This window comes from Sinocyclocheilus anshuiensis, unplaced genomic scaffold, assembly GCF_001515605.1.
Source record: "Sinocyclocheilus anshuiensis isolate Anshui unplaced genomic scaffold, SAMN03320099.WGS_v1.1 scaffold585, whole genome shotgun sequence".
NCBI lineage: Eukaryota > Metazoa > Chordata > Actinopteri > Cypriniformes > Cyprinidae > Sinocyclocheilus > Sinocyclocheilus anshuiensis.
Window position 1 is genome coordinate 216,443 of NW_015539861.1, and position 18,614 is coordinate 235,056.

The 18,614-nt window shown below is 37.7% G+C and overlaps 1 protein-coding gene across 1 annotated transcript in view; it reads right to left on the reverse strand.

Moving 5' to 3' along the window:
* Positions 1-6,400: 6,400 nt before the first annotated feature.
* Positions 6,401-18,614, reverse strand: part of LOC107684925 (FERM and PDZ domain-containing protein 3-like) — a 178,907-nt gene continuing 166,693 nt past the window's right edge. Inside the window, exons 9-17 of the mRNA XM_016481309.1 lie at positions 15,257-15,388; positions 13,591-13,710; positions 13,347-13,483; positions 12,797-12,923; positions 12,101-12,190; positions 11,752-11,931; positions 11,524-11,659; positions 10,010-10,852; positions 6,401-9,642 (exon numbers count right to left, since the gene is read on the reverse strand). Coding sequence (XP_016336795.1) covers positions 6,869-9,642; positions 10,010-10,852; positions 11,524-11,659; positions 11,752-11,931; positions 12,101-12,190; positions 12,797-12,923; positions 13,347-13,483; positions 13,591-13,710; positions 15,257-15,388 — 4,539 coding nt within the window. The 3' untranslated portion in view covers positions 6,401-6,868. The remainder of the gene's footprint in view (positions 9,643-10,009; positions 10,853-11,523; positions 11,660-11,751; positions 11,932-12,100; positions 12,191-12,796; positions 12,924-13,346; positions 13,484-13,590; positions 13,711-15,256; positions 15,389-18,614) is intronic.

The window sequence follows — 18,614 nt, forward strand, 5'->3', positions numbered from 1 at the left end:
GTCTAATCAGATTCAATGATCTATGCTAAGCTACAGCTAAAAGTGCTACCGCCAGACCCGTAGATCGGCTGAATGGATTCGAAAACGGTAAAACTCAACTGTTTAACTCTAGGGGAGTTGGAAAATGAGCCTATTTTCAAAAATAGTGCAGTGTTCCTTTAAGAACGACTCCCAGGTGGATTCTACTGGTGTTTTGTGAATGAGGTTTGTGGCTCTTGAATTCTTCCGTTCGTTTGGCAGTGGTGAAACACATGCCAGCAGTCTAGATAGTGCTGTGTTTGTTACAGCTGTGGTTGGAGACTTTTAACATTCTTCATGGAAAATAAAATTCATGCATTTCAGTTATTTCTGACAGAAGAAGGAATCAAAATAAATATTTCTTTTAAAAAGTTTTTTTTTTTTTTTTTTAAATGGTTTCACACTCAGGTATTTCCTTGACATTTAGCAGATAGCACTTTTCAGATGTAAGAAATTAACAGTCTAAATAAATAATTCAAGGAAAATCATTTTAATATGCTTATAAATGTTGTATTATGCCATTAAAGTGGATAGTTACATGTACTGTATGCTGTTACTGTCCTGACTGTGTGCGTCTCATTTAGCTCTTAGTTCAGTGTTCGGGCACTCATCAGGGAATCGGCCGTTTTGAAAGCGTTTTCAATCACAGAATGCTTCTAGTGCACTGAAATGTTCCCTACAGATCCCACAGTCCACCACAGAAATTGAGCAGCATCGATGTTCACTATGTTCCCTTAGCAGACGTTTTGATAAACAAAACATAAACCGCATGAGCCAACTCAATGAAAGGCATGACATTCGGTAGATTTCAAAATGAACCTGTTTAATTATACAGAGTATAAAAAGTCTTAAAATGTCTTCATTCACCCTTCCTCAAAATTAATTAAAACTGAGTTGAAAACCTTTATTTATATGTTATTAAATGGCACACAAACTGCACGGCAATGAATATCTTCCTCAGTATTTTTATCTTGTTTTCCAATAAAAATTTCTAAACATACTTAAATCAAGATAGACTTACTTGAGATGCCAAACGAACACGAGAAATCTAGTTTTCTGAAAAACTGAACGAACAAACATGTCAATGAGGTATGAAAACGATGTTTTCCCTTTGAATTAGTTCATATTTCTGAGCCCATTGCCAGATATTTGTTCTTGTTTTAATCATGAGCTCAATTTTGATCACTTTCTCATGAAACAAGACTTGTCCTCTGTCATTTTGCTTCTCAAGTAAATGCATCTTTAGACATCTGCACTGGAAAACAAGTGTGATCAGAAAATGTAAAAGTTATTTCCATATTCTAGTGGTTTGGAGCGGAGCTATTCAAGCCTTAAAGGGGTCATAGGATGCTACATGCACTTTTACAAGTTGTTTGAACTGAAATGTGTGTTGGCAGTGTGTGTACACAACCACCCTAAAATGATTAAAAAAAAAAAAAAAATTAAATCTAACATTTTTACCCCTTTCTCAAATCAAGCCGATCTCAGATGCCTGTCTGTGTGACGTCACACAGACAGGCCCCTCCCACGATAGTTTAATTTTACAGTAGCGTTTCAGCACAGACTGGACTGGCGTCTTATGATGAATGCGGCTAAAGTAAACAGTCCCTCTGAGAGCGGCTCGGAAGAGAGGGGCGGGGGCAGCAGAGCTCATTAACATTTAAAGGGGAATGCTACAAAACTGCTCTGAAAAGAGCTGTTTTTGACAGGGTAAAAGGGTGTTTTTTACACTACCATTGAGAAATTTTAACCAAACTATGTTACAGACTTTTCATTAAGACCCTAAAGAATCATATCAACTTGTGGAAAATGTGCATCCGATGACCCCTTTAAGCTTTTTTTCTATTTTTTTTTTTTTATCAGAATTAATTAAAAAGTAATCGATATCTGTTGAAAATTTATTTTCAAACTTGCATTGCTGCAAGACATTTTACATGACATTACATTTAGAGAACATGTTGACATTCTGTGCTCCATTCAGATATTTATAATTTCAACTTGGCTAAAATGTTGCAGGAATATTTATCAGAACAAAGGGTTTTTCATAATGTACTTTAATCATGTCAGGAAGATATCAGTCCTGCCGGTTGATGATAAATATGAACACGAGTATGTGCCACCTCAGTGTGCAGTGAGCCGTGCTCCTTTACCAGTGTCTGAATTCATGCACTTTGAGTGCTATTGTCTCATAATACACTTTCAACAAAACTCTGAACTCCCAAACGCTTGACCGATAGCCAGTGTATTTAGGGCATCTTCAAGGCTACTTCAAAGCAATTTACCTGAGAGCATTTTAGGTAACACTTTATTTTAAGGTGTCCTTGTTACACGTTACATGTACTTACTATTATAATAACAATTATGCATAATTGCATGCATGTAACCCTAATCCTAACCCTAACCATAAGTACATGTAGTTAATTAATATTACTCAAAATCCAGGTGTTGAACTGCGCATTGTACTGATAAAAGAAGTCAAAAACTCTCTAAACCTCATATCAAATGAATCGGACAGCTCACATAAGATTTCATTTGACCTCCAGAGATAGCTGAACAGCATTTTCTGAATAGTAAGCACCTTCTTTCAAAAAATAAAATATAAAATAAGTGCCTTAAAGAAGTCTTCCCGGAGCTCGACAATGAACAAAGTGATACATCAAAATAAACATCTACATTTAGGTGTGGCGAACCTGATGCTTTTTATTTTGATTTGAATAGCCATAAATATATTAAAAACACAAGATAAAACTGGGACTGCTATTGTATTATAGGTCTGTAGAGTAGAGTTACTGACTGACTTTATGAATTGTACTTTACACACAGTGCAGATTGTGTTTTTCCTTTCACCATGAATTCACAATATACACACACACACACATATATATATATATATATATACACTGAACAAAATTATAAACGCAACACTTTTGTTTTTGCCCCCATTTTTCATGAGCTGAACTCAAAGATCTAAGACATTTTCTATGTACACAAAAGGCCTATTTCTCTCAAATATTGTTCACAAATCTGTCTAAATCTGTGTTAGTGAGCACTTCTCCTTTGCCGAGATAATCCATCCACCTCACAGGTGTGGCATATCAAGATGCTGATTAGACAGCATGATTACTGCACAGGTGTGCCTTAGGCTGGCCACAATAAAAGGCCACTCTAAAATGTGCAGTTTTACTGTACTGGGGGGGTCCGAAAACCAGTCAGTATCTGGTGTGACCACCATTTGCCTCACGCAGTGCAACACATCAACAACCTGATCAACTCTATGCGAAGGAGATGTGTTGCACTGCGTGAGGCAAATGGTGGTCACACCAGATACTGAATGGTTTTCGGACCCCCCCAGATTTAGACAGATTTGTGAACAATATTTGAGAGAAATAGGCCTTTTGTGTACATAGAAAAAGTCTTAGATCTTGTGAGTTCAGCTCATGAAAAATGGAGGCAAAAACAAAAGTGGTGCGTTTATAATTTTGTTCAACATGACGTGATTTAAAGCAAACAAAACAGGAAATAGCTAAAGGTTTTGCAGAGTTTTGTTGCATTTGTTGCCCAATTATGTGATGTATTCTCAGTGAAGCATTAAAAGAGAATAAATGCAGGATTGTGAGATGCGGATGTTGAGTTGCAGATCAGCTCCAGAATGGACAGTCTTTAAGGCTCGAGTGATTGCCACAAAAACATTACTGTGTCCATCAGAAAAGAAAAAAAACTACTTTGACATCACAATTCACAGTGTACTTTTGGGGGATTCTGTGCCAGTCACACAAGTGCTACTGAGATCAAAGAAAGCAAACTAATAACTTTCAGATGCATTTTCCACAGTTAATTAATTAACTAATTTAGTTAAAAATAATTCTATTATTATTCAATAACCCATTAAATAGACCTTTTTTTCTTGAATCAGATAACTTGAATGTAAAGAGTTAGATAATGCTTTAATCCTTTGTCCACTAACCTAACATGTATTTTAACTGAATGAATTTCATGTAAAATTTAGTACATATGAATGTTTGCAGACACATAAACATACACTAATTACGTATTGACAGCATCTAAATCATACATAATTTACATACAGACATACAAATGTTTATAATTCCTTTGAATGCTTAATATAATCAATCATAAATCCAATAGAATCAACTGATTAATTTCATTTAAAAAAACGTGTACTAGTCATTGTTTTAGATGCTGTCAGTACATCTATATATCAGCATCTATAAAAACATACACAGTAGTACCTTTTTGTACCTGTAAATGTTACATACAAATGTGATCAGTCTGATTTTAAACCAGTAAAGCAATTGCTAATGGTTCATGCAAACATTGAAAAGTTATTAATAGTAAAGAAATGTTTGTGTATGAAGTGCATTGATACACATTTATGTTTAATGTATTTGGAAACATTGAGGAGCACTTACTATTACTAGCTAATGTTTAATAAAGGTAGGTTTAAAGCACTAAATGAATGGCAGTTCAGAATTTTCCATGACCTAAAGTAAAAGCTATTTACTCCCAATAACCATTAATAACTCAACTAATGTACAGTATTTTAAACCAGTAGTAATGTATGGTTAACAAAGGATGAAAAACACAATCTAACTCTTTACATATGAGCTAATTAAACAAAAACATTTTGTCAATTGCAGTGTTAATAAATGAAGAACTCACTATTTGTATTTAGCCTGTTAATGCATTAACAATGTAGCAACAGCAGTTTATAAATCTATGAATTAATGAAAATAGTTTGCAAATGATTTAAAAATGCTTTGTTACTGTGTACTTTTAATTAAGTGTCACTCATTATGAATTCGATCAGTTGATCTCATAGCCAAAACTGTGCTGAAAATGTTACTTTTAATATTCTTTATTGCTTTAAAACATGACCTTACACACAAAAAGACCACAGTGAAGCAAAAACACTGACAAGAACGCAAAGAACTAAATATGAACAAATACAACAAAAATGAAGCACAGTGACAAATCTCATTTTGGCAATGCAACTAGTCTTTGACAGAAAGTATGTCTGGAAAAAAACAATTATAAACATGAGGATATTGTTTATTGTAACGTATTTTATAAAAATAAACATGTTACATGCTATATTATACTCTAAAATATAGTTACTATTTGTCTCTGGTACATATTACTATAAATCATAAGATACATGTGATTTCTCTTTAAAAAAAGTTATTTTGATAAATATTTGCAATGTTAGTTATTCTCAAAATGATTCGAAGCTTCACAAATATCTCATGTTCTTTACAATATTTTTTTGTTGAGCATAGAATAATACTTTACTTTTATATGGAAATATTGTAAACACTAGATTGTATCTGTATTTTTACTGATCTTTTCATCAAAATCTTGCATTAAACAGTCCTTCAGTTGCTGGCTTGACGGAGCCCACTTCATCCAATTCTATTTTAAAGTAGGGATAACATGCAAGACACCAAAAGAGTGAGATGTTAATTATTTAAATATCACAGTAGTAGAGCCTTACATGGATTATAAAACCATAATTTAACCGTTAATACCCTTGATTGGAAGAGGAGACAGAAAAGTTTTCAGACATTACAAGACAGCAGTTGGTTTTATTAAAATACATATAAAACTATTCTGTGTGTGTGGACGGCGATGGGGTTATGTTCTCAAGAGTGCACAACGGATGACATCACATGAAAATCCCCAAAAATAAAGTTTTCTACATTTAAGACGTTTCAAATTATGGAATAGAAGAAAAACAATGCAATATTCAAAAAATACTGTGAAACATTGGTTATTTGTGTACTTATATAGGCTATACGTGGAAACAGAATGGTTTTGTTTTATGTACACAAGCATTAGCTTAGTGATTGCACTAAATTATGCAGATATCATGAGCTCAGCCCACTCTTCGAATACAAAAAACGATGCCACTACATGTATGAGGTATGGATCTGGATGAGTTTGTAGGGGTTTAGAGCAAGAAAGGATTTTTTTGTGCATTAGCAAACAGGAGCGCCTTTTTCCATCTTGGTCTCAGCTCAACCGTTGTATCCTTTCAATTAAAATTCCAGTGAATTTAAATCTGCTACATTGTCTGCCCTGGGCAGGTGTTTCCTTCCACTATCTTGTTAGAGGGCTTTTGTGTTAATAAATATTCATTAAAAAAAGGGTCAATTCAGACGCTTACAGAAATACAAATCCAGACACTGTGAATGCGATATTGTGAAAAAGGTATTTTTCAGTATTTCATGTCACAACAAACAAAAATTGAAATACAAGCACATTACTATATATCCAACTCTCTCTCTACCTAATTTACAAAATCTGTTACCATGTAATTCTCTGTTTTATATATATATATATATATAGCCACCCTCAGGTCATGTGTTTTAGATCTATAATTTATTATCTATTTTTAGCTCTATAATGTCTCTACAGTAATTGCAATAATGATAATATAGTTTTTCCATAATATGTTATATAAACCATTTTTAGGACACAGGATAATCCCACCAGCCTTTCCCTAGACAGTCACTTTGTTGTTTAAATATAGGAACAACTAAATATACAAAAAAGAGTGAACAGCCCTGTTGATCATCTAGAATGCACAGGATCAGCTGTATTTGTTTTCTCACTTCTGTGCACATATAATGTAAAAGATCCTTTGTAGGTACAAGTTGGCACAACCTTCATAAACAAATAACAGTAGATATTTATGCCTTTATGGAATTTAGCAGGCGGCGAACAGAAAGGCAAGTAAAAATGTAAACCGATGTATGATCTGAGATTCCTGCAAGAGTGTTGAGCAGCTGTCTTTCTGGCCTGCCCCACGAACTCATGCATGAATGAGTCATTACTTGGTGGGCAAGGTTTTAATAGAGTGATTAAGAGAGCCCATGTTGGTGGATGTGTGGAGTTGAGGACTTGCACTCTTATTGGGGAGGCTAGTAGAATGTCCCATTGCCTCTTCAGCAGCACGAAGAAGAAGGGTGTAGTTGACAGCTACCTCCTCTACCTTACGTAAAAGCTGTAGTTTTTGAGTTTCAGATCGCACACCCCTGACCAGCCGAATGAATGTTTGAGTAAGGTTGCACAGCACCTGGAAGCTAGCTGTGACAGCACTTAGCATTCGTGAGGGACTTTTCTCAACACTTGCCACTCGTCTACATGATGCCCTGAACTCTTTAAAATGGACTGCAAGTTCTTGCTTGTACTCTGCCAGTTTTGCAGGAGGGATACGAGGTTCACCCTCGAATTGGGGACTGTTGGCACACTGCCTTAAAATTGAGAGCAGCTCATTGGCATCAAGTTGTGCGTTTAGGAATCCATCAGGTAGAGAGAATGTTTTGCCCTGCAAGGACTGTACCCTTGCCAGGCTAGATTCCAGATTCCCACAGGCCCGCAGATCAATTCTCTGTGTTTGTGGCACCTCTTCTTCCTCCTCCTCTTCCCCACTGCAATCCTCTGCATCGAGTACCTGAAGTGTTTTGCTGACTACTGGCATTGCCCTTGAGTCTAGGTGCATTCCGGGCAAAACCTGCAGGGGGATGGAATAAGACAGTTCATCTTTTTCACTGCTCTCATCAGCAGCTTCACATTTGCGATAACAGAAGCAGAAGGAGCAGCATTTTTCTCTGTCCTCAGTATCCTCATTTGGCAACCCTAAAACCTCAGTGGTACCCTCACGACTTTCCTGAAGCAGCTCCTCTCCCTGAATAAAAAATATCCCCTTCTTCTTTGCATCCCCATCTTTAGTATGTAGAGGCTCCACTTGAGTTGGAAATCTAAGTCCAGTGGCCCTGACTCTTTCCATTTCTTTCTCAAGGCTCTTTGCTTTTGTAGTTTTAACCTCAGCGTACAGGGGGGTGCTGTCATTATTGTCAATCTCCCCTATGCTATATCTCCTTTGTAACTTTTTGTACTGTGGCATACCCATGCATTCTGAACGGGTAGCGCAAGTAGGCAAACACGACGTGGGTGTATCTCTGGGTTCCCTTGACTCTAGGCTTGTGGAGCGGATTCGAGTGGTTTTGATTTCCAAAGTCTGAGGTTTATGTAATTCTCCTTGAGCATGTGGAGACTTCGGAATTGCTGGGAGTGTTTTGGAGACTGCTCTTTCTCTTCCTCTCTGGTCCGCTGCAGAACCAACAGCTGTATCCGGGAGACGCATTCCGCGGCACATTCTCTTACAATCACAGCTGCGTCGCTGTTCTCGTGAGATCCCAGGAACTTTCTGTACAGGACTCGTGCGCAGCTGGCAGGCACATGGGGTAAATGAGGGAACAGGAGAGGATCCCTGTGGTATGAACTCTCCTTGTGATGTTTTAGGTTTTAGAAGCTCCTCCAGGAACTCTAGCTCATACTGCCTGACCTTTTGAAGTTGAGCACGACGCTCATCTGTCTCTCTGCGCAAACGTGCTGGGAAAGTGGCTGAAATTAAGTTCTTAAAACTCAGGAAGGGAGTACTACGCTGGGATTTGAATTTGTTATTTGCCTGTTTCTTGTACTCGGCTCCTGGGATAGTTGCACCCTTTTCCGCACAACTTAGGACAAGTGTTGGGTCTACCAGAACAGGCAAACTTTTAGCAGGTCTCTGTGGTTCCACAGGGGCTATACTCTGGGAGTTTTCTGCCTTTGCCTCTGACATCTCTTTCCGTTCTACTTTAACAGGCATAACTGGTGAGTACTTGGTAGGAGGCAGGGTGCTAGGCTTAGCCAAGCTTGCATCAGATGTCTTTGCTGTGTTCTCTTTGTTGTTAGCTAACTGAAGTCCTTTGGCACAGAGACGCTCATCATCTGTGGGAGATGACGAGTGAAACACCACCACTTTTTGGGCCTGTGGATCTTTCAGACGCACCTGTGGGCCAGGCTCTGGTCGTACCGGACAGGTGCAAAACAAGTCAGCCGCTGGCAGAAGGCCCTTGGAACTTGAAGGCTTAGTGGTCTTACTTGAGACATTCTCGGCATCTTGGGACATATTTGTCGGACAAATCTTAGCAGATGCAGTTCTATCCACAGGTAAGAGAACAGGTAAGGCTATACTGGTAGTTTCTAGGGTGACTGTACCGAAATCTTTTTCCTGGACACCTTCTGAGGTAATGGAGCTTATTTCTTCTTCATTAGCTTGAGGCAAATGATCCGTGTTGACTTTAGGAGTACTCTCTTGCTTTGATGCTTTAAGTTCCTCAGATGTCTGCTGTTCAGACTTTTCCAAGCACTCTTTGACAGGGCCTTTTTCCATTTTTTCTATATCCTTCTCACTTTTTGTTTCATGGCTCTTCCCCTGCTCCAGGTTGTCAGAAGGGCTAATTCCTTGATTGGGGCATACTTTCATGGGCACAGTCTTACTTAAGATCATAGGCTTTGGTAGACACCCGCCACGGATCTGACTCATTGAAAAAGCCCCCCCACCAATGGCTTGTGTGGTACAGCCAGGGATTGTCAAATGGAAGTCTCGCCGACTGAAAAGTCGCTCTTTGTTGATGTGGTGGGCAAGTAGATAGGCCTGGTTCTGATGCTGCTTCATGGCAGACACCATCTCAGACACATCCGTTAGCGCTGATGAATTTGTCTCATGTCCAGAGTCTAGGGATGATTCAGGGGTTATGGCAGCAAGCACAATCAACCCTGTGAGAGAACAGAAAGAAAACAACCGTGCTCTTAATAAATCACATAAGACCACTTCAGATAAGCAAAATTATAAGGACAAAGTGCATGTTCTAATTAATATTTAAAAGTAAAACATTACATTCTAAAAATTCCTAAAGTGTTAAGATCCTGTTTGTTATTTTGTTGGTATGAAGTAGGTAACACTGCATTGATACTTGTTTTGGAACCTTGATATGTTAGGCTTCTGTAATTTGAAGGTAATTAAGTGTACAAACAACCCATTTTTAATGACTATTTCTGATTTTACAGTTTGCTTGACTTTCTAAAGATTAATTTACTCATAGACATGTAAAGAACCAACACTTTTAATAGTACATATGTCCACCTGCTGTCTGTGGTGTCTGCTGGTGATGGTGTGGGTAATCCTCTGATGCAGCTAGTGCTTCCAGCGCCTGGAGGGTGGACACTAATGCATCGTCTAACTCCTGAGCGTGGTCTTGAACCGTCCTAGTGGTCACATTATCAATCAGTGTTACAGGAACGTCCTCTCGACCCTCTGCCACAGCAGCAGAGGCTTTGATTCCTTTCCGACCCTTTTTCGGGTCGTCTTCATCAGAACTGTTATCACGAAACCCTGGAGGTGGTGCTGCTATGGCAGGAGGGGGAGGCTGCAATTTTCCTCCTCCATCATCCATCTCCTCATCTTCCTCATTCCCAGGGAGCGGTAAGGCAATGAGATCAACAGCCCCTCCTTCACGGGAAGCACATGCATTTGTGCACTGCTGCAAAATAAGCCTTCCTGCCATCCCAGTGTCTGAGATCAAACCTTCAGCTTGGAGTTTTGCCTTGCAGGAGTCACAGAAAAACCTCTGTGAAGGCTCCATTGTTTTCACTCTGTTCCTGAAGCTTGAGCTGTCATCGGCGGGACCGTCTTGTTCAGCCATTGACTCAGTGCTCTTTAGAGTGGGGTCAGACTCTGTGCGTGAACGACTCTGTACCTGCGAGATAAGGTTCTCATTAATGTCAAGCTCCTGTTCAGCTTGTATCTGAAGCTCTTGCAGCTGTTGTTGCTCTTTTAAATGGATGTGACACAGGCCAAGGTGCTGAGATATGGGTGATGCTGATGTCTTCTGTGTTGCCTCTCTGGACGATCCCTCTCTCTCTTCTTGCCGACTCCCACTTGGCACAGTGGCTCCGGAGTGGAATTTGGCATGGGAGCTTCTGGAATCTAAATGACAGAACTGTCTGAGTGGTTGAACGAGTAGAAAACATGATGGATGGGAATGAGTCCAGATGACAATGGTGAGTCTGTTGAATTGAGTTCTCAGAGATGGAAAAGAGCCTTGTGGGATGTGATGACATGCTGTGATCTTTCTCTTTGGCAGACCACAGGAGATGTGAACATCCAATACATGGTTTAGTTACATGATGTAAAATATACTCAACTTCCAGAAATATGAATATATCTTGATTAGCATTTCAGTTACGCCTACATAAACTGACTCAAAATGAGGATGGAGAGCTCAAGAAGATGGAGGGATCACTCTGGAATTATGAATGATTGCTACGATAAATCTTTATAACATAATCAGAGATTCCTTTTGAAAGCAACCTGATCAATTAATGTCATGAATGATTCAATTATTTATTTATTTTAATTAATTTAATTTAATTTATTATGTTTTTTATTTTAGATGTCACCATGGACATTTTCTCACCATTATTACATATATTTTATTTTGAAATGTCCCAAATTGCATATGCAATGCAACATATTTTAGTTCAGTTAGTCAGTGAAAGATGAAAAGCAAAGCAAATGCACTGTCAGAAAATTACATGCAATGACTTTGTTGTATTTTTATTGAAATTGCAACAATAACAATACGATTTCTAACATACCTGCCTTGATCATATAAGGCTGACCAGGTATCCTGCAGTAGATTGTCCTTTTAGGGTCCACAAATAGCTTGTAATAGCCAGAGATCAAACAGGCAAAGTTTGATGCATCTGGCCACTCCATTAATAAGACCAAGGGCTGCATTAATTAGTGTGGAAACAGATATTAGTATAGTTTTGCTTTTTAGAAAGTTATATATTGCAATGCTGTTTCAGAGCATTTTTCCACACCTTTGCCTCCAGAATAACAACCTCCACCCGGGCTACTCCATGGTGCTCTCTGAAGAGCTGGACCTTGGCCACGCGGCTGAACTCTGCTAAGACAGTTGTTAGGTTGTTCTTCAGGTCAATCACATGACTGATACCGTGTCTCGGCCCAACCAACAATGTAGTGGCTGACTGCTTCTCATCCTTGCAATAGAAAACGAAAATGAGAATTTTAATAGCAGAAGGACAGACAATGTATTTATTTTTTAAGTTTGAAAGGTAATGTGATATTAAGAACATTTCTGTAAAACCATGAAATCAACGCAAAAATGTCTTGATTATTGTTTGAGAAGCTATCTCAGATTCATGTTACCAAGCCAACTGTGTGAAACAAGAAGCCTCCAAATGGTGGAAGGTCATTCAAGACACGCATGTACTGTAGTTTCCCTTGGAGAGGAGAAACCTGCATAAAAACATGGGTAAAGAGAAAATAAAACTGGTGAGTTGTGCAAGCGCATAGAGGGTGACATTCTAGCCAGCAGAGGGCAATGTTTTGCTGCTATAAGATCTGCTATGTACAGTATATCAATGATCAGTATGAAGAAATTAATTGCATTCTGTTTTGCATATCACTATTTCACCATTACACGTATCAACTATGCTCTTAGGGCAAAAAATTAACACACCAATACAAAAACCATTCTGCCTTAGACTGAAGAGATAAATAGTTTATTTGTTGCACGTTTCTTGATTCATATTTGAGGAGAAATACCTCCATTTAAGATACACTGTTTAAAAGTGTAACAAAAAAAAAAAATTTTTGTGATTGACTGTTTTCTACATACAATCATCATTCATAAAGATGTAGAACATTCTGTGAAAATATAACCTTTATATCTTTAATATTGGTTGAGTAAGGTCATGTCAAAGATTGAAATCATAGTGAAATTAATGGTTGAAATCAAACTTTGATGCTTGTTATTTCATAATTAGATTTTGAGACTTTAGCCTGGATTTCACAGACAGGGTCACATATTTGCCACAAAATATTCTTAGTAACCAGATATACCTTGTTACCAGCTGGTGGAGGATGCTGATATGTCTTCAACAGCTGTGAGAGAGTCTTGCAGACGTTTTTCTCCTTGACGGTTGGCAACAGTGTCAAAGGAAGGAAAGGTTCCAAACCCCATTCTTTCCTAAAGATAATGATACACGTTCAGTCTTCAAAGCATGCATCCAGCTACAAGACCTTATAGTGCTCTTTGATGGTTTCACGAGTGTCATCTGCCACCGGTGTAAAACTATTTGCTCCTCATGGTTGACATACAAACATGGTCATCCAAAGTCTAATGCACGTTTCTTTGGAAAAGGTTATGCTAAAGGCATGTTCAGCACAAAAAATATTGTCATTGTTCAAAATGTTGCTAAAAAAACACAAGGGCAACACTGGGCAACTTTCCATTTTTTAAAACACACATAGTTGCATTTAAAATGTTTAGTGCACTGAATGTTCAAAGATCCATCCTGTGAACAGGCCTTAAGTTATAATGTGATGTTTAAATAAAGGTAGGGATCGAGGTTTAATAAATAAAATTTCCTCTTTTCAGGCAAATACTTACTCAACGTGTTTTAGAGAAATCTTCTGATTGGGTCTCGCAATCGACACAGTGATGTAGATGTGAAGGGCTGCCAACCTAAGCGTGACGTCAGACTTCCAGTCCATCCCAAATCGCTCTTTAATGACGTCATTGCGGCTCTGTGGGAATTTGGAACAAATAACACATCAAGAGGCTACATATTAATAACAGACCACTCCTGGGAGCATTTGTTTCTTATTATGTCAATATTCCTGAATAAATCCACCTGTATGTAGAGGTACTCAAATGCAGCGGGGTCTCTCCTCAATAAGTCAGCAGGGTCTTTTGGGAAGAAGCAAATACGCAAAAGACACTTCATTCCCTGGAAGTAGGTCCTGTGGACTACCTGAAAATACAGAATAAAATACACCTTTGAAATAAAACTAACAAACATTTCAGTACTAAATTGGCACGTTGCATTCCTTATAGTAGAAAGGTGTTTGTGCTGCTTGCAGCCATTCCAAATTAAATTAATTATCCTGTAATTCAGGTTCTTATTGAAAGAACAATCACACACCGTTCCATTACTGTATATTCATATACAATGGCGTCCATGAGTCTTGAGACCACACTGAATAGAAAATCTATGATTCAAAATCCAATTTAAACCAGTGAACATTTTAAGATTTGGAAGAATTGAATTGAAAATGTAATTTCTGTTGCTAATCAAATAACTGAATTAGTGACTGAGCATTTGAAATGCCTTGTACAGATGGTCAGATGTTCTTGCATCCATTGGAGCACAAGATGCTTTTTGGAATATTTTCAAATCATTTGTATCCAGTAACATTAACATCAGTCATAAATACTATTAAATATGATTAAATCAAATTAAAATGCTAATACTACTACAATAAAATGCTTATATATTTCTACAGTATACATTTGTCCAGTGACAGATGCTCTACAAACCACTATATATATTTTTTTTACTTTATTAAAGGGATAGTTCACCCAAACAGGAAAATTTTGTCATTAATTACTCACCCTCGTGCCCTTCCAAACCCGAAAAACCTTCATGACATTGATAAAATAGTCCATGTGACATCAGTGGTTCAACCGTAATGTTATGAAGCCACGAGAATACTTTTTGTGCACAAAGAAAACAAAATGATGAGTAATTAATGATAGAATCTTCATTTTTGGGTGAACTACCTAGGATATAAGAAACAATATAAACATGATAAACAAAGGCCAACTCGAGTGTATGTCCGTTTTGTACTGTAATTGGCATAGTCTGCTTTCACAAAGAAAAAAAAAAAAAAAACTTTATTCAACAATTTCTTCTCTTCCATGTCAGTCTCCGCAGCCATTCACAAGAGTTCCACAACGCATGCGTGTGCATTCCTCTGCTCGTAAACAAGGTGCAGCGCATGCGTGATCTACATCAGAATGCCAGCTCCCGCATCAGCAGCATCACACGCATGCATCGTGGTACTCGTGGTACTCGTGGAAATTGTTGAATAAAGTCATTATTTTTGTTTTCTTTGTGCACAAAAAGTATTCTCGTAGCTTCATAACATTACGGTTGAACCACTGATGTCACATGGACTATTTTAACGATGTCCTTACTCCTTTCTGGGCCTTGAATGTGGTAGTTGCGTTGCTGTCTATGAAGGGTCAGAAAGCTCTCGGATTTCATCAAAAATATCTTAATTTGTGTTTGATTTGTGAACGAAGGTCTTACAGGTTTGGAACGACATGAGAGAGTAATTAATGACAGAGTTTTCATTTTTGGGTGAACTATCCCTTTAAGGTTGCTTGTTGCAACTCGCCATAGAAAGCTGGTGTGAAGCACCTTGTGCTCCACATTGAAGGCTGCTTTTAAACCTTTTGAACTGTAGAGTGCAGGAAAAGCATCAGTTGGTGTTTTTTGGGTGGCGTTTACTCACATGAGACAGTGGCTGGCTTTCCTGGAGCAGATGCAGCCTCTGATTCTGGGCCAGTCCACCAGACTCCAGCACCAAAGCAAAATGCTCGATGTAGCGTAGAGAGAGGCGGTCCTGCAGCGACGATATCACATCCTGTGGTGAATGGGAAAAGGAGAACAAGTTCTAGCATTCTGTAGTAACTCTAATGTTTGGTGTTTTTAGCTCCTATGAACTCTGCTGTATTACAATATCTCAGATATTACAGTGGAAAGCAACATCATTGGCAGAGTGTAAACTACAGGTGGACAGTCTTTCATCAGTGATAAAGCACTGAAATCAACACTCTTAGTCACTGGACCCTGCTCTGGAGACAAATGGATGCGTTTTACTAATGGTTTGCTTCTGAAATGGATGACAAATATTTCATGAGGTTTCCATGTGACCAAAGCAAATACTGTGCTCAAACACTCTGCTGAAGCATCGATGCATGCTTGTGTGGAGCAGAGCGCACTGGCTGCTGTGCTGCGTTATTGTGTTTGATGACAGTATCTCCAGCTATGGGAGATATATGACAGATTGCTGCGCTGTGTTCTGTCTCCAGGATTGAGATAATCTGTTTGATGATACTGACCAAAGGCTAAAGATATCAGCTCAGGAGCGACTGTGAGAAATGTTAACCATGCCGTGATACCACAAATGTAGGAGAGGTAAAAGCTCATTAGGTTTTTTGAAGGTCTGAAACCAACAAACCTCAATGACTCATCTACACCTTCAAAAAAGTATAGAGCCTTTGAAAGCGAAATAATTGAATAAAAACTGTATTGCATTTCTTTCAGTTGATCATAGTTCCTGGAATTCATTTTTTTAATCTGACGTAACGTGTACAAAAGAAAGTGCTCACCCTTTTTACCTTTTTTGCTTTCAGAAAGAAAAAAATATATAATGTTGGCTCATGACTTTTCTAAGCCATGTTACTGTATTCGGTAACACTTTAGAATGACGGTCTGTATGCAGGAAATAATACAGGACAATAATAACACTTGAGCTACTAATATTAATATTGAAACGGGATTATCTAATAAGGAAGTAGTGGCAAATTTAGGACTATTATTAGGTAATCAATAATTATTGAATGAGAGGAGCATCATTAAGAACTACTAACTATGAGCAATTATAAAGAATTGCCATTCACTTTAAAATAATGTTCCAGATCACTAGTAGCTCCTGCACAGTGACTAGGTAACACTTGAGTCCTGAGGGTGTACAGTGAGAATAACCTAGTTTAAAAACAAGGGAGGATTTATTGTCCACAAATAGTTCTAAAAGAATATTTTAATTAAGAAAGCTTACAAAACAACAGTTTTTTCTCAGAAGCAGTTCTTTGGATGAAATCACATCTTTGCAATAGAAAGTGATGTGTGTGCAACGGCACCAAATCTCCTCATTTTGACTGCTTTACAGGGGTCCCAAAGGATCTATTCTAGCTCCAGTCTTATTTAAACTTTATATTAATGACTTACCTAATGCATGTCCAAATGTCAATATTCAAATGTATGCAGATGATGCAGTATTTGTTACTCATGCAAATGACATTCAAGAAGCATCCTTCAGTCTCACATCTGCATTCATCCATGTTCAGGATGGCTTACTATTTACTGTTTATTATTGAATATTAAAAAATGTGTATGAGGTTTACAAAACAACCAGTTGCGTAGACACATTCTATTGTGTTTCTGAAAGGGGAGGAGCTTGATATTGTAAATGTAAAAAAAAAAGTATCTCGTGGTCACACTCTATATTAACCTTCAAAAGTCATGTAAAAAAAAAAAAAAACACTGTCAAATTTAATTTACAAAATTCCAAGCAAATTAGACCATTTTTAATGCCGCTATGTATGGAGCTTGAAATATGACACAATTATTTAATTTTGATTTGAAGTGTCATTTAACAAAACTGAATATTATGTGGCATTTAACATAGTTTTGAATTATTATTTTTTTTACTTGAATATTGAACATTTGAAATTTAACACAATTAAATTTTTTATGGCAGAGTTTTATAAACATGTATTTTCAAACAGTGGATTTTTTTGTTCTGAGTTCTTAGACTGCAAATATCCAGTTTTTAAAAATACAGCTTCAAGTTTTCAAGATGAAGAAGAAATTCGGAACATCAAATTCAATATTGTAAAATTCAAAATGCAGAAATTCAGGTCAGAGGTCATCCACAGGGAAGAGTAGATGATCGCCGAAAAGTTGAACGAAGCATTTTGGCCTACTACTACGGTGACTGGGAGGGAACATGTTCGGTTCACTTACTTTTGTCATGGCCACTACATATTAACTCGTGGGAACATGGTAATATGTCGTGGTCACGAGATCCTGTGTTGAGGTAACCACAGTCGAATGAGGTATCTACCTATACATAACATGGAGGTAACGACATCCTTATGTCGTGGCCACGAGTTTAATGCGTAAACAAACCTGCGTGACCATAGCAACCTGCGATTATCAGAGATAGATTTATTCATATTTTATTTTGAATTAAGAAATTATTATAGAAATTATTACATTATTAAATTATTATATTAACCATAGGGCGAGGCTATCGGACTGTATTGCACGCGATGTAGACAGCATTCGATTGAAGTTTATCATGAATAAATGTTGCATAAAGTACAGAAAATAAAATAGACCTACAAGAAAACATTTTTATCTATCCCACAGTTGTCAGGGATTAAGAAATTCAGAACATCAAATTCAATATTGTAAAATTCAAAATGCAGAAATTCAGGTCAGAGGTCATCCACAGGGAAGAGTAGATGATCGCCGAAAAGTTGAACGAAGCATTTTGGCCTACTACTACGGTGACTGGGAGGGAACATGTTCGGTTCACTTACTTTTGTCATGGCCACTACATATTAACTCGTGGGAACATGGTAATATGTCGTGGTCACGAGATCCTGTGTTGAGGTAACCACAGTCGAATGAGGTATCTACCTATACATAACATGGAGGTAACGACATCCTTATGTCGTGGCCACGAGTTTAATGCGTAAACAAACCTGCGTGACCATAGCAACCTGCGATTATCAGAGATAGATTTATTCATATTTTATTTTGAATTAAGAAATTATTATAGAAATTATTACATTATTAAATTATTATATTAACCATAGGGCGAGGCTATCGGACTGTATTGCACGCGATGTAGACAGCATTCGATTGAAGTTTATCATGAATAAATGTTGCATAAAGTACAGAAAATAAAATAGACCTACAAGAAAACATTTTTATCTATCCCACAGTTGTCAGGGATTCATCACAGTCACTTCAGTCACCATCCAGGATAATTACCCGATCACAGTCACCTGAGTTCT